The following is a 16,404-nucleotide window of genomic DNA, read 5'->3' on the forward strand; positions in this document are numbered from 1 at the left end:
TCTGCCTAAGATTTTTCTTAGTCTAGATAGAGCCAAATATAATTCAACTTCCTATTCACATTAAATTAAATAAACCTTATTAGCCTTTGATCTATTTTTCCCAGTGTGTGCACAGTTGCCTTTGAGCAACAGAAAAAAAAGTTAGGGTGGCTGGAGATAACTTAGTACCACAAGATTTAACATTTGGACAGCAACACTATCATCACATCTTTCAAGTAAATCTAGTTATTCAAAAGTACTAAGTGATTTTCTGTACTCATTAATTCCTACCATGAAACACAAAGCTGGGACAATTTAGAACATTATTATATTTCCTTTACAAAATGTATCTTCTCCTGATGAAAAGTTCTACAAAAGACTGATTTTGTAACAGCAAAATAAAAAATCATTTTAAAATCAAAAGCTAATACTCAGCATTGCTGTTCTTTGAGTGGTGCCAACACAGTGTTAGACTGGCATCCACTCTGGAGGAGAAAAATGGATTCTTTTTAAAGACTGCATTCTAAATTTTCCATCTTGTTACTTGAATGCTATTGCACTGCTGCAACTAGTTAGCACTGCACATCTGGCTGAATTGTCTTGGACTGGTATTTTCCCTAAACTATTGTGTATGTGTGTGATGGGTTTTCAGAAAAAAAGACTGTATGCACACTGAAACAATGCCCCATTGCAGGCTGCTGCACACAGCAATTAGTGAGAGCACAGTTTTTTTCCTGATTTTGTTTTCAACATCAAAAAAGATACTATTTTTAAAGTAAGCCACCAAGAAATTCTAGCTATCCTTTTACAATATTGTTCATTTTTATTGGTTTTGGCTCTTAATCTCATAGGCCCGAACTTCACACTGGAAGTGTTATCTCATAAAAGCTCTGAATTTCAGAAACTTGTACTCTACAGCTACTATTTTAAACTTACATTTATCAGGAAAAAGAGCATATAACTAAAATATTCTCATAAAAATAGTTTCACAGAAACAAAACAGATAAATGTTCTATTCAGTGAAAGGTCATTTTTTCATAACTTTGGCTACAGAAGCCCTACAATTCAGCCAAATTTGATTCCAGAGCCAAAAGTTTGTGTCTTGCTGCTACAAACCATCACATTAAGATTTTGCAAAGTCCATCAGACTAATGAGGGGCATCTCATCTCTTTTCTCATAAAATTGCCACTATGACCAAATATTGTTACTTATAAATACCACCATGTACAGTTTTTGCAACACTAAAACATTTCGGGAAGAAAAAAGGCAGAGGGGTGACGTAAAGCGGTATTTCTTTCTTAAGAATAAACACATAAATATTCAGAGCCCTAAAAATGCAAGGTCCTGATTTGCTTTCTAGTAGAAAGGATCTGGAAAGTCCCTATTTCTAGTCAGCTAAGAATTCCCCTGCCATGCGGGAGCTCCCAGCTGATACACGGCCAGCATTACTGGATCCTGCACAGATACCATTTGACACCAGCACAGGATGCATTAGGAGCTGCAAAGAAGTGGCCAGAGCACGTTTTATACTTCTGAGGCCTCACATGCCTAGATTGTTCTAATTTATACTCAGACTAGCACTGCCTTATCCGAGGCAGTTCTGCAAGGCTAAGCATAAATTCAGTGCAACAGAGAATCTGGATTTAGCTAGATGTAAGAGGTCTCTAATGCTAAATCATAAATTAGCCAAGAACACTGAACTTGGTTTTACTGTCCTGTAAGATTTGGGGAAATTTAAGAGCCTGGACAAAAGTAATTGCTCTTCGGAGCTGTCATTCTTTGTCTTAACTACCGCGAACAGGTCTCTCCATCTATGCAAGCACACAAATCCTCGGGTGTGTTCTTACCAGCTCCTGCATTGGCTATTGGAAATTCTCATCTGTACATTAATTGCTCTTTTTTTTTTCACAAGTGCAAAATATTTGGCTGCAGACAGCAGGATTTCCTGACACAAATGTACAACTGTGTCTCTTGTATTTGTCCGGGTATATTTGAGACACAAGATTAACTTTCAGCACATTTCAACCAGCAAGCAAAAGAGATTTTGGGCTGATTGAACAGGACACATGAGAAGGAAAGACATTCAGTGGAGTCTCTGTCTTCCTTCTGTTCCTCCACAAGTTTCTATGAAAATGCCAAAAGGAGTTTTGCACCTTTCTTTAAACAGGTCTGGCATAATGCTGGCCAGCACTCCCAAGCCATGTGTATATTCAGCTCAAGATACATGCTGTATCACTTATTCTCTGAAGAAAGCTGTGCAGCACTTCTTGGAATAATGAAAACCTGGCTTATGGTTTTCCAAATACAGATTTCTACTATCTAGTAAAATTTGGGCTTTCTGACCTCTATCAGTTTTAAGTATCTTGCAGATACCCAGTTTCTGATCACATGCACTCCAGTGATTTGGATCAGTAGTTCTCAAGCTTAGCTCATTTGGTTACCACCATCAGAGATGGTGGTGACCTGTGGTAAGATCATCCGTGCAGAACCAGACACTTCTTGCCAGGCCAGGTACACATGTACAAAAAAGCACATCTGTCACTTCCAACCATCTTACTGCAAAGCCTCATTCATCAAAGTGGGATCCTCCACTCCATGTTTTAATCTACCATTGCACTATATGTCTCACCTCACAAACTAGAGCCTCTGTTAAGTGTCCAATCCCTTACTTACCTTGTGATCACGTACCACACCAACACAAAGCAGTGTGACGGTGACTGTAGCCACATCCCCCTACATAAAAATGGTGCCCTGCCTCACCAGCCCTGCTTCCTTCTGTCTTAACCCTGCTTGGTAACTTCCTGAAGCAAGCACTGTGAGCTGCACAATGTGAGATGGAGCACTTACTCATGAGCGGATTGCTGCAGCTACATAGAGAAGCAAGTCACAAACTGATCAGCAAAAACTTTCTGTGTGGATCTGTTTACCTCATTGCTCAGATAAGTGCTTGTATACAAGCCCAGTTAACAGCTGCCATCATCATGTACCACTTTAAGTTGGCCTTCTACCACAACTGGGGAATGTCTGCCTTAAACAATAGGCACAAGTATGTGTAACAGTCCTATTTAGATCTGTTCTTTTCTCTTCCTGACAGTGTTCTAATTTAAGATCCTAGTTTCACTTAACCAGATATTTTTACTGGAGAGAACTTCACTCCCATGTGGCACCTTCAAGGACCATGACTCCTCCAGAAATTTGTATTACACAAGCCAAATTCTCCTCACAGTTGTACTGCTAACAGGTCACATACTTGGGGTCTGTGTTTAGACTAATGTTTGTTTAAAAAAGTGAGGAATACATTTTGGATTGTAAATATGTTCATCCAGAAAAAAAAAAAAAACACAACAAAAAGTGAAGAGAATAAGGAGAGTCAGATGGAAGAATTTTAACTCTACTTTGTGCTGATTATATAATTTATCAAGAAATTGCTCCACAGGCCTCCAGCAGATGCTCTGCTGTTAAAGCCATGAAAAGTCATTCAGGGAGAGGGTAAAGGCCTCGGGGGTGTGGTCCACATGCTTCAGCACATATATCCTCAGTCCTGGCCTGCAAGATAGCACATCTGGTCTAGGCATGGACCTGATGGTTGGCCAAAATACAGGCTTACAATAATGCTCCTTTTTTCAGCTTTAATGTAAGCCTGTTTTCTTGCCAAATTCAAATCCTGCCAAAATTTAGCCAAAGATGTTTGCTCAATTGTGCAATATCTTAAGTTTATATCCAACAACTCTTTGCAAAAACAATTGTATCGTGTTTTTAATGTTTACAGGCATTAACAATATTTAAAGTAGAATTTTACTGCTGACACTCTCGTGTTTTACAGTAAATTACCTTAGAGAGGGTTTTTCCATTAGCTCTTAGTGTCACGAGTCCTGCACAGCACACCAAAGCACTGGAGCTAGAGAGACCAGAACTTGGAGGGATGGTTCCATCTAGCAGACAATTCATTCCAGTTGGGTTATTAAGACCAAAATGTTCCTAACAATGAAAAAATAAACAATCTCAGTTTCAAGAACAGACAGGCTCAGGCTTGCAATTATCTGATACTTAGAAAGAGAATCGTTCAGCTGAGCTGCTGGAACCAAGGACCTGCTTCTGGTATAAGCAAAATAAAGCAAAATTTTCATTCTATTCCTTAAGAGCAAACCCAGTGATAGGGCTTTGCCAAATATATGTCTGCAATTCCTGTACACAAACATATATGAGCTAACAGAACTGTACCCCAAGCAGAATTCAGTATGGGCTAAACGCCCAAGAATTTACGAAGCTTTGTGGGTGGGCTCTGCTCTAAACTGCCATGGTGACAGTACCTGAGGTTACCAATCACTTTTTACCCTACTTTTGTCCTGTTCTCCACAGCTCTTCACTTAAGGCATCCTAAAGAGCTGAAGGGCCACTTTATGCTTCACTTAGTGGTATCAGGGAGCCGTATCACAGTGATGAGGAACTAGTAGCTATGCAGCTGTACTGAAATCCAGATCCTCTGATCTCATGAAGCACCCACAGGACTGACAATGAGAAAACCACAATGGTACTTGAAGGACACTATGCCTTAGGAAGCACAAAGACATACCTACCAGCAGCAGTGGTCTCTGTTGTGCTATTTTTAGAATAAAGTTGAAAATATTTTTACATAATAATGGATATCAAAGATTACACATTTAATCTGAAGTCATAAATCCTAGTGTACATACTCTTTTAATTACTCTTTTGTTGCTCTGTCCTTGTATTTAGAATCACTTTAATATAAATTTCTCTCTGTTGTTAGTTTGAAATAAACATGCAGTACTTATTAGAAACTCATTGAATGTATATGGGGGGTATATGAATAGCTACATTCTGATACAGATTTGTATGTCAATAAACTATGTGCAATGTGAATAATCATAAAAGTCAGCAGTACTTCCATAAAGAAATGCCTGCCTTCCAAAAAATTCCTACTACTTTCCCTGAAAAGCTTCAACTGTAAATACCAATGGTAGAGATCAGCAAACACAAAGAGCCTCCTTTAAAGTCTTTTGCCATCATTTAGAATTATTTTAAATTTCCGTTTCTCCAAGTATAAGGGAATTCATACCTAAAATACTATTGCTGCCCATGCCCCTTCATGAAGAACACTAGACAGGCTTGTTCAAAAACAGAAAATGCTTGAGTAACCAGAAACTGATCCACAGTTTCTGGATCGTCTTGAATGTGAATCAGGCTTGCAAGCTTATCACGCAATGTTTAAATAGAAAACGTACTTCAGTTTCAAAAATGAAAATGGACTTTGCCAACTTCTGCAATAGTTCTGTCCCAAAAGGATAGCATGTTCAACTTAATATAAACAGATTATCCCGCTGGACCCTCTGAGTACTTGTATTTCAGTGTTTCTTAAGTCTGTAACATTTATGCTGCTTTTCTGCCAGTGCTAGAGTCTGCAAACCTGCTCTGCAAATTAACCTTCAAGTATGAAAGCTTGTCCTTAGGAAACAAATCTCAGTAGCAGACTGCAAAATAAATAAAGTCAATTGGTCATGCTAGCCTTAATGTAAGAAAGGATATACTGTAAAGAGACCTAATCTATATCTCTACAGTCAATGCAATTTAAATGCCTGTGTTACTGAGCAATACAAAATTGAAAATACTTATGTTACTGCAAACCTAAGTAATTTACTGGGGTCTAAACACATGGATGATGGTCTCTTTAGGAACTGTGGATTGTAATAAAGTGATTTGTGGCACTGATTGTTCCACATATTGTATTTTGAAGACTCCTGTGGCAGGTTTGAGGCAGGCTTTGTTGGTTGCCTGCAGTCCTTATCTGTGGTATCACCCTGTGAGGTGACCTAGATGGCCTATCCTCAGGCAAGCTTCATGTGCTTTAAAAAGCACATTTACCCACAATTTTGGCTGGCTGTGGTGACCTGTTCCTGACCTAGCCCACACTGTTTATCCCAACTGCCCTTCCAGAAAAATCACTGGATTGCCATGGAGCTCAGAAGTCATCATATTTTTCCTCAAAGAGCCATGAATCACCTGCAAACAGCAGGTGAGATTTATAGGAAGCCTCAATTGAGTTCAGGCTGCCTCCCAGGACAACAGCAACATCAGCACTTGGTTTTCACAAGCCATTCAGTTTTCAAGTCAGTCTGGAGACAGGCTAGCTCATAAAGGAGAAGATAAAGCTCAGGAAAATGTCTGTTCAGTGTTCCTGCCCTTACCGTAAGTGTGCTGTTTCCTGCATAGCTGCACTCTTAACTCAGGAAATTTTGAAAATCCCATTCAAATTCCACACACTGAAATGCTGGATGAGTAATGATTCTTACTGGAATATTTCTTCTCTATGCTGTTTACCTACTTTTTACACTTTCTTTTGCCTACTGTATGAACCACCTTCACTCTGTTGTTGTGCCCAAGTTGTAGATTTCCAAAATTAATGGAGATTTATGCTTTTTAAAATGCTTCCATAGGAAGAAAAAGACTAAAACAGGATCTTTGTATCCGGACAGACTAAGCCCCCAAACCTTTTTGAATACAAATTCTAGTTAAATGATTCAATTGGAAAGCATCCTTTTTAACTTCAAACTACAAAAATACCATCTTGATAATGAGTTTGGTAATGACTGTACTAAATAATTGTTATTGCAATTTATGTAATAAAAATAGTGCTCTGCAGATATTGTAATACAAAGCCACTCATAGTTCCCCTTCAAATGTTAACATTAAAATACTTAACTGTATGTCAAGAAAAGCTATAGAATGCAGGGAAGTACTTTGAAGGTGAATAGGTAGGCTTGTTGTATTTTACTTCCACATAATTTCATAAGTGAAATGGATTTGGCTTACCTGAATACCCTTCAGTCCACACAGGAAGTAGTTATGCCACTGAGGTTTGGTTTTGTTAATCTGAATGTTATTAACACTAGTACTGAAATCCCTGCAAAAACAGAAAAACCTTGAGGCTTTAACTTGTCAGTAAATTTAGTTTAAAAAACATGGCTTATTACTGCCACCTGCTGATGAACAAAAGCATTCCGATGTGCATTTTTTCTGTGCCATGTTTTTCAAGGGTTTTTTACAGATCTTTATGAATCAAATCAGTAAGGATATCTTAGATGGAAGCATAAGAATTTTTTGCTTAAGCTATTAAGCAAAATTAAATAAATTCAGAAAGAAAGCTACCTTTGGCAACCTTAATTAAGGCAGCATGCTTTCCATCATGTGTGTATGTTCTCTTGATCCCTTAAGAGAAGTGAGTATCTAAATAATCCTATTTGTCAGACCTAGAAAGAGATAAATACACTTCAGGCTCTCTGGTAATCCCTGCTCAGGAATTCATCTTTATTACTTTGCTCTGAATGGCACTTCGCTAGAACAGGCCTAATGCTGCAAAATTGTATTATTTATGTTACATGATAAAATAATTTAGTTTAAAATAGTTTACTTCTTTCAGGATAATTCTGATAGTGTTCTTTCTACTCCATCTTCATTTCAAAACTACGAAAATGGTAAGCCTGAGTGTTTCTAACAAAGCTAATGGTAAGACAGGTGCTGCCAAAATGGAGTGATGCACAGTGGCCTCTGAAGAGTTCATCACCAAGAAGTGTAGATTGTTCAGAAGTCTATATAGTTGAATGCCCAATAACTGTATCTGCCTGATGTCATTATAGCAGATGCTCAACACACAAAGAGGAGAGGCACTGAGAAAGTCAAGAAAAGCTAACAAAAAATATTTAAGAATTACAGGCTAAGCTGTGCTTTACAAGGCAAGGTCTGCCAAACAGCATGAACAGAGGCAGGTGAATTCCCTGGGAATATTTAGGTGTAATGGGAATAAAAAACTTTCAAGAAATTAGGCGGTCTACAACTTGTAAGAGGATGGAATTTTTAGGGTTTTGGCTAGTCCCAGTCTATATCTGTAAATAATGTGGTGGGTTTATGTTTATCCAAAGCAATATTGCAAGTCAATACCTATAATGAATACTAGTGGGATGTTTTTATTGGTATGAAGAAATAGTTATTTATTATAATATATAAAGCAACTTCACAATAATATAATTGTCTTCAAATTATGGGTGAAAACTTCACTTTATTCTGGTGCAATTAAAGGCTGAAATTTTTGTGTTATGCAACCCCCAAACCTAACAACCATTGTAAAAACAGCCCCACAATCCTGCATCCTCTTCCTATGATCTAATGCTAGCTATGCTGTAGTGAGTTACTCCGCTTGTACTACCAGTCTATAACGTATTCCTAGCTCAGTGTTATGTGACAGATCATACACTCTAAGTATCAACTCAGTATGACCATTCTGTCAGTTATACATTCAATTTCAACATTCAATATTGTGCAGAAATAGCAGAGATTGCTGTCTTTCAATCTGAACTGTTCAAAATAATGTCACTTACAAGATTTTATCAGCAATGCAGCATCAAAGAATTGTGCAAAGTTGGTGTCAGGCATTACTGGGGTTTTTAGAGTAACACAAAAGATATGAAAGGGAGTTTTGAGATTACAGTACAAGGAAAGTTTTGAGAATAGCTGTAAATTCTACCTATTGGAAATTCATGTGTATTTAGAACAATATCCCAGAGAATAAACCAACATTTTGCTTATGGCTTTTAAATATAATATTAACAAAACCCCATGGAAGTACTTGTAAAATACTTGTCAAAAGTAACAAAGATTTTAAAAACCCTACGTTTGCTTACAACTGTTTTCTTCAACAATTCTATATTATTTAAAAAAGGAAGGTTGATGGAAATCAATACATAAAAGTGCTTAATACAAATCAAATTTGAAGTCCCCTTTCCCCCAGGAAAGTTCTAAAATATATTATCTTTGTCATTCTTTTTGTATGATCAGACAAACTAAAACCGCAATAAACAAGAGGACGTATACTACGATTGTATTTGCTGGTTCTCAAGATAAAATAATGACTTCTTAAAATGCAATTTGCTCATATCTGCAATCTTCTGGTAGAACATCAAAGAAAAATTGCCTTTGATTTTGGCATGTTTCATATGGACATCATTCACACAAACACAGACTGTGGAACTGTCAAGATCCCCAGATCTTTATGCTTAATCTGTAAATGTTCAGGCTTGCCTTCAATCCTCCCACTGGAAAGTAGATAGTTTGCTCTCAGGACTTCATACTAAAATAAAAAATTGTGGAAAACATATCCATAAAGTAAAAATCTCAGATATTGTCTGTTCCAGCCTTACTGTTCTAAAGGATTCTTGGGAAAGCTTGCCCCTGTTTTAAGGCTAGGTGTAAGCATTCCAATTCTCCATGATTAGATTCGTTTTTTGAGTAGTGTAAGAAAAACCACCTGGCTGAGGTGGTATTCACTGCTTGAATAGTTAATCAATCCTTATTTTTGAGAGAACAGTTTGGTTCTTTCTCACAGAACCTCATTGTCTTTCCAACTTGGTTTCTCTGCTCAAGTCCTCTGGGGAAAAATAAAATAAATCTGAGGTTTTTAAAAAAAGATTTTCCTATTTTGCCACAAGATGGAAACTGATTGGTCATTACCAGCCTCTGGTATTTCTGAAGGTATTTTGAGAAGTATCATGTCTGATATTCTCTGTACAAGTATTTCTCAATTACAGAAATGTCATGTGAAGGAGAGGTATCAGGAACTTCAAAAGACTAACTTCTGAATACCATTTTAGCCCAAATAACATAAAAGGCATCTGATCAGTTGGGGTGATTTATCATGAAAAACACATGGGTGCTTTTCCTTGCAACCTGTTCTCTGTCCTGGTTTTTGTAAAAGTTAATATAAACTATTGAGGTGGAAGAAGGCTACAGAACTGTTAAACATTTTACCAGTTCACAAAACATGAATGAAATAAGAAATAGTGATTCTGTGGAGGCTTATAGTTCTTGTTCACCAAAGGCTTATATATATGCATTCACCACAAGCATAAATCTACCAGTGCAACATGATCGGAAAGAAGACACACTGTCAACAGTATTGTTATGTGGTGTAGCATTCAAAGTGTTGAAAAATATTCTTTGTTATGAAATTATGGGAATGTTTCAGCTTTGTTTTTAAGCAATAGTGTCTCAACAAAACAGAAATGCTTAATGCTGTATTCTGAGACCTCTGCTTGGTTTATGGTTTAAAACATATGATTTCAAACTGAAAACAAGGGCAGATACAAAAATACAGTGACTACGCCTGCAGCCTGAATTCAAAGGCTGTAATTCTAGATCTAGTATGAACTATGTACCTTAGGAGAATGCCATTTCAATTGCAATGTAGTGTGCCAGAGCTCAAAGTTCAACTAAAAATGTTCACCTTTTGGTTACTGCTTTATTTAGTATCCATTATGACAACCTTTCCTAATCAAAGCTATTATAATTCTGGAACTGTTCTTGCAGAATGGTTTTGCAATACAGCTTAAGCCTGTTGAGAAGCTGCTATTGAAGAAAGGGGAAGGTCCCACTCACATCTTACAATTCCTTTCCCCGATTTCACCACTGCATGTTCCCACTGTTTACCCTAAGTCAGCTTTAGTGCTGAGTGCATGGCAATTCAATTCATTAAAATGACACGAAATTAACCAGGCAAAAAAAAAAACAGTGTGAATAGTGCACTTTACTGTAAGATCAAACAAGTACTACATGTGGTAAAAGGCAAAGGGTGAATCAGTGTTAGAAGCAGGGAAAGGGAGACCACGGGTAAAAGAAGCAAGCCTTTTTGCAGTGACAAACTCTGAAGTCAGCCCAGCTATAATGGGAAAACATACACCACAAAGTAATTGAAAAATATTTGAGTATTTATACTTATCACAGAAGTAAAAATTCAGCTGCCTTAGCCACAGGCAGCAGCTCAGAACATGTTCTTATAACAAATTGAGCTTTAAGCAGGAATACATGCTCAAATAGTTGGCTTAAGAAAAATAGCTTCAACTATGTTTATGCTGATTCTGATTTTTGTAAAATGCCCACAAAAGTTCATGTGGATGAGTGAACTCATCAGAACTGCCATGCAACTACACAAATACCAGTCTGTTACAAGGAAGGAGGCAGAAGAATGCGGCTGAAGTTGAAAAGAATGGTGGGATTATTTCCCTATGTTCTGCACTTGTGAGACCATAGCTGGAATACTGCATCCAGTTTTGGAGTTTCCCAATACAAGAAAGACACGGCAAACTGCAGGGAGTCCAGCAGAAGGCGATCAAGACAGTTACAAAGGATCTCCAAAGGTCCCTTCCAACCTAAATTAGTCTACAATTCTGCAAACAAGCAGCTGTGGAGGAAGTGGAAAAGATGGAATACAGAGGTTTTTAGCCAGGACTGTTGCTAAAGCTGTTGTATTGTGAAAATACAGCCCCAGGTTCTCCAGAGCAGGGGAGTGTTAGCTTGCATATGCCCTAATTGATTACAGAACATTTCAATCCCTTCTCCAAGAGAAACTGAACTGGTGCCAGTTATAGGAATTACATCAAGAAAGATGAGCTAAAAGAAGGGAAGACAGGATTGCACTTTTACAAAGACTGAAAAATCAGAGGCCTCACAAGAGAAATCTGAACAGGTGAGAGACAAAACTAGCAAACCTATTGCTCTAAACTAATATGCACAGCATAGAGTCAGTGGGATTCCATCTGCTTGTATTGTTCATTTTACACAATTAAACTCTATATTGCAATGGAAGCTTGTCAGATCTCAATTGCATAAGAAGATCCATCAGGATTAGTGAATAAACAAAGTAATTACTTACAAATAAAGAGAATTGGTATTTGCCAGGTGCACAACTTGAGTTTTTACAGGCTCTACTGCAATCAGTATATCTTGTTCTATAGCCATAGGGAGCACAGCATAACCACAGTAGTCTATATGTTCTCCTACCAAAGAAACAGACAATTAAAATATTTTGGAATAATTCTTCCTAGAATAGCAGTAACAAGGCTGCTCCAGAGCTTCGGTGTTGGTTGCTGTATGAGACAATTTTTGAGTAGAGGCTCAACTCTTTATTATTTATTGGAGTGTATTTCCCCTATTTCATAGTATTGCACAAAACTTTGGTTCTTGCTTTAGTGATTTTATCTACTGCATCTGTTTGTAGATCTGCATGTTTTAATACTGGCTAATAAAAAATGAAACCCTCAAACAACACTACATAAATTATTGTCCCGTAAAGAGAACAGACACATTATTTGTGCACTGTTGTGACAGTACAAAAATTCAGTCAAATCAATTGCATTTAACTGATGACTGGAAGAGATAAAGGCAGCATATGACTCCTCATGTGATCTCTGCTCATGTGGATGATTCCCCAGTCACTAGATAAGGTTTGTGGCTGAATTTTTCCCACCCCCATTGAATTTCTAGACCTTTATCCAAAAAACTTATATTTAAAAAATCATTAATATAAGTGCATACAACACACATGGATTGTAGTAAACATCCTCCCTCTTGGGAATAATTCCCACTTAGCACATGCTGTCTACTTATATGGTATGTTCACATAACACCAAGGTAAAAATTATCATTAATTGCACAATGGACTAATTAATTTTTAAAACTCTGTTTTGCAGGATCCTTTTACTTAAAATGTCTCCAAATGCGTAGGGTTACTTTAAGAGTATACAAGAAATTGAGCCCTAGGGACAGCACAGTCCTAACATGGATAGAGAAATCTCAAAAATAAGGTTACCACAGAAATACAAGTCCTAAATACAAAATAATTGTGTTTCTCTAGTCTGCCAGTGAATCACAACCAACTATTCTAAGTTCTGTAGATACATCTCTATAGAAGAGTCAGGAAGAGATTATGATAGAATCATTCCATGCTTTATCATATGCATTGCTGTGTGGCTGGTTATATTTGGTAACTTAAATGGACAAAAAAAAAATGTACTAAGTTCATTCGTGGATGCCCTGTTCAGCAACTACTTTAGGTTACATTTCCAAAGCCTTTAAAAAAAAAAGGTATCCAACCATCAGCTGGCAAGAAGTCACTTCAATTTTCAAAACTGTCACTACTGTCTATAATTTTTTTTCCAAAACTGATATTTGAGTGTGCAGTTGCTCATAACAAGGTGTAGTAAAAGCCAGTGAAGTATTTTATTTTCCATTTATCTTACCTTATAAAATTAAGCCTAATAATATTTGAATTCTACGTTTTTAACTACTAGACTTCCATGATGGCAGATAAAATAAGAGTAATTTTTCCCTTTTACCTATTAAGTTGACTCGCCCTGGCGCACGAACATAAAACTTGGGAGCTGATCCAAATTTTGATATAAACATCTCCTTCAGCTTCTGCAATCTGAAAGAGGGATTAGAGACATTTAGAAAGACTGTATTTGCATAAAAGTCAGGAAGTTTCAATGTTTCTCAAAGTAAATTCAAATTAACTTTTTGAAATACACAGTTTTCTGTTACATCAGGAGCTACATTAAGCTCTTTATTTTTGCTCTTCGATTACATTAACTGTGACCAAGAAGACTAGAATATTCAGATTAATAAGAAATATGTATGTTCACTTGAAAAGGATGGAAGGTGACTTATTTAAAACTCTTCAGCTCTGTAAATCTGTTAGCCATTGAGGAAGAATTTGTCAGTGTGGACCAGTGGCTCCTCTGTGGCACTGGGATTTGTCACACACACACACAAATACTCCCTTCAGAGTCAGAGCTGACTGTACCAGGCCAGCGCAAACTCATTTTCCTCTAAGTTTTAACTTTTATCAATTTCCACATTAGACACTACCCTGTTTTTGTACAACTGCGTATACAGAGAACTAAAGTTCCAAACCTCAGATTAACCCTGCTACTTAGTATTTACTCTACAGGTTTACAGCAGCAGTTCCCAGAAAGTTCTTCAGGTTTTCCATTCGGAAGTGCTGGACATGCTGTGAACTAAAAGTTCCAATGCAAAGTAAAACACGGCATATTGCTGCATTTCCTAAGACTGTAAAGGTATCTAGCTTCCACCCTGTGTTGGCAAAGTTGGGATGGTTTAGTGTGTCATGCAGGAACAGGGATGAACAAAGACCTGGAAGAGACTGAGCCATTATCTTTGTGAAGCATAAGAAATTCGATAGCGATTCACTTCAAAACTACCTTAAAGCAATTTAGGTTGCGCACTAACCCATTAACTTTCATTACTGTAAGCAGCAGACTAAAATGATGAAAAAGCACTAAGAATACAAGAAAAATAATCTTTAGAATGGGACTTACAACATTTCACTGGCAAACGCTGTTGGCTTTCAAGCATGTAGCCAACTAAATTTATTTTTTTGGGTTTTAGGCTATGAACAAGAATCTAGTAACAGGAACCGTGCTAAGGTTTCTACGTTTAGTCTAAAACTTGAACTGGAAGTCTAGTTAATGCAAAGTGTAAGTAAACAGCAACAAGAAACAGATGTTACAACATTTCACAGTCAATTATTTAGTTGTACTTCTTTGTAAAAGCTGTGTTATTGTCCAACTGCATATATCTGAATGGGTATTTTTGGGGGGTGGGTTAGATGGAAAACTACAAAATATTATTTGTTGTGATTTTTTTTTCCAACAGATCTTTCAGTACTTTTCCATTGTGGTGCCCAGTAACAAAGCTGCATTAGGTCCCTTTATAATTTCCCCTTCTTATAATCCCCCCTAGTATTGACTGGTTTATCCCTATTCCAATTAGCAGAAGCAGTTTCTGCCATTTCATTGTACAATCTCTTTTCTAGATCACATTAATACTATTATAGTCCAAGGGGGAAATCTGTTGGCAGAATTTTAGGTGTTAACTTTATTCCTTTTTGTGTCAGTATTTAGAACACTTCCTTGTTTCACAGATATTTTTATAGTGGTGTTGGTACCAAGAGACCAAGAACAAACAGTGCAGTCATAGGGGCATGTTTATCTAAGTGCTGATTGATCTCTTTTGAATGTGGGTTTTACAAGCAGGCCTGATGAAAGGCTATTTACAGACTTTGGCCTTGATGCTGCAACTGGCACGCTGCATTTTAAGCACCTACATCAAAGATCATTATCAGAAGTGTTAAGCAATGGCAGGCATCCTTCGCAACTTCACACATCCACGTCTGGAAATACCGGACTCATCCTTGCCACGCGACTGTCACCGTGCAATCACACTGAAGTGACACAAATGGAAAAATCACCAGTGTTAACACAGGTAAAAAGGTTCATTTGAACCATCTGTGCATCCTACTTCCACGCACCCAGTGCAGCTCCATGGCGAAAGTGCATGCGTTGGCACGTGCTGTGGGCGTATCAACGCAGAAGCAGACCTACGGTGTTCCAGGGAATGGCATGGACATTTCTTTTACAGCCAACAGGTTGAGAAGATAATCGGTATCCCCAAAAATGTGGAAAAATAACAGATGCTCGAAGGAAAGCCGAGTGAATCGTGCCTCCTGCCGCCCCGGGGGCACTGTGCGAGGGGCTGCGGGGAGCCGTGTTCCCTGGGGAAGGGGCGGGAGAAAGGACCCGGCCGGCCGAGAAACCGAAGTCCGCCCGGGCCAATGTGGCTGCGGAAGGGATGCTCCCGGAGCCACACAGAATGCAAGCGTCACCCCGTTTGTGTGGAGGCGAAACAAAACAGCACAGGTCAAAACCCCGTCACCTCAGACCAGGAGCACGGGCACGGACCGTCCCACCTGCCCTTCCACCTCCCCTGCCCGCCTGCACACCGCCCGCCCGGGCATAAACCCGCGGACTTCCGCGTCCCGCCTGCAGACGTGGCCTCTCGCTGCGGGGCCGGGGTCGCGGGGTAGCGACCCACCCACCTGGGCTGCTCCACCAGCTGAACCGGCAGGGTGGCGGGAGCCTCCGCAGCCATGGCGGCTCCCCACGCCGGCTCCCGGCTGAGGCGGGCAGCGGCACGATGCGGTGCCTCCGGCTGGACCCCGGTCACGGGACAGGCAGACACCGTCCTTCCGGGCGGCAGAGCTGGCAGCCCGGCCTCCTCCCCGCCCCGGCGCCGGTGGCAGGGCACGGGTGAAGCGCTCAGCCCCAGGCCCGGCTGGCAGGCACACCGGCACCCCGCAGCGCACACGCTGTGGGGCCGCTCAGCCTTCAGCTCCTCGCCCACCATGGCCCAGGCGTGACACGAAAGCCGCTTCGACACGTGAAGGGAAGGGTTTTTCCTTTAATCCTGTCAGAATTCAGCAGGCAACAGCGAGACTTCAAAGCCGATGCGCGGGGCCAGGTGTAGCCGCCCCGGGTTGGCATCGCCCTCAGTGCCGCTCGCTCGACCAGCGTCTGTTCCCCAGAAAACCACGATAATAATGGAAGCAATGAACTGACAGTGCAGTCCCCTGCGGCGGTATCCACCCCCTTGGTTTTCTTATCTTTCTGGTGCGTGGTTCTTCCAGCCTCCCTCAAACAAGCAGTCTCGAAGCTCCTCTTCACCCCTCAAGGTTAATGGCTGCAGTTACTCTGAAGAACTAAGCTTTCCAAATGCTCACTCAT

At 39.3% G+C, this 16,404-nt stretch overlaps 1 protein-coding gene and 1 long non-coding RNA gene across 2 annotated transcripts in view; one reads left to right on the forward strand and one right to left on the reverse strand.

Moving 5' to 3' along the window:
• Positions 1–6,899, forward strand: part of LOC130592636 (uncharacterized) — a 114,889-nt gene extending 107,990 nt beyond the window's left edge. The window contains exon 4 of the long non-coding RNA XR_008970612.1: positions 5,933–6,899. This is a non-coding gene — a long non-coding RNA (uncharacterized LOC130592636). The remainder of the gene's footprint in view (positions 1–5,932) is intronic.
• Positions 1–16,395, reverse strand: part of GALK2 (galactokinase 2) — a 49,174-nt gene extending 32,779 nt beyond the window's left edge. The window contains exons 1-5 of the mRNA XM_057396943.1: positions 15,720–16,395; positions 13,159–13,247; positions 11,697–11,820; positions 6,809–6,899; positions 3,812–3,958 (exon numbers count right to left, since the gene is read on the reverse strand). Of these exons, the coding sequence (XP_057252926.1) occupies positions 3,812–3,958; positions 6,809–6,899; positions 11,697–11,820; positions 13,159–13,247; positions 15,720–16,027 (759 nt within the window). The 5' untranslated portion in view covers positions 16,028–16,395. The remainder of the gene's footprint in view (positions 1–3,811; positions 3,959–6,808; positions 6,900–11,696; positions 11,821–13,158; positions 13,248–15,719) is intronic.
• Between the last annotated feature and the right edge of the window lie 9 nt (positions 16,396–16,404).

The sequence above is a fragment of the Pezoporus wallicus genome, unplaced genomic scaffold (genome assembly GCF_028554395.1).
Source record: "Pezoporus wallicus isolate ANWC-B61680 ecotype Strahan unplaced genomic scaffold, APGP_CSIRO_Pwel_v1 contig_3952, whole genome shotgun sequence".
Lineage (NCBI taxonomy): Eukaryota > Metazoa > Chordata > Aves > Psittaciformes > Psittacidae > Pezoporus > Pezoporus wallicus.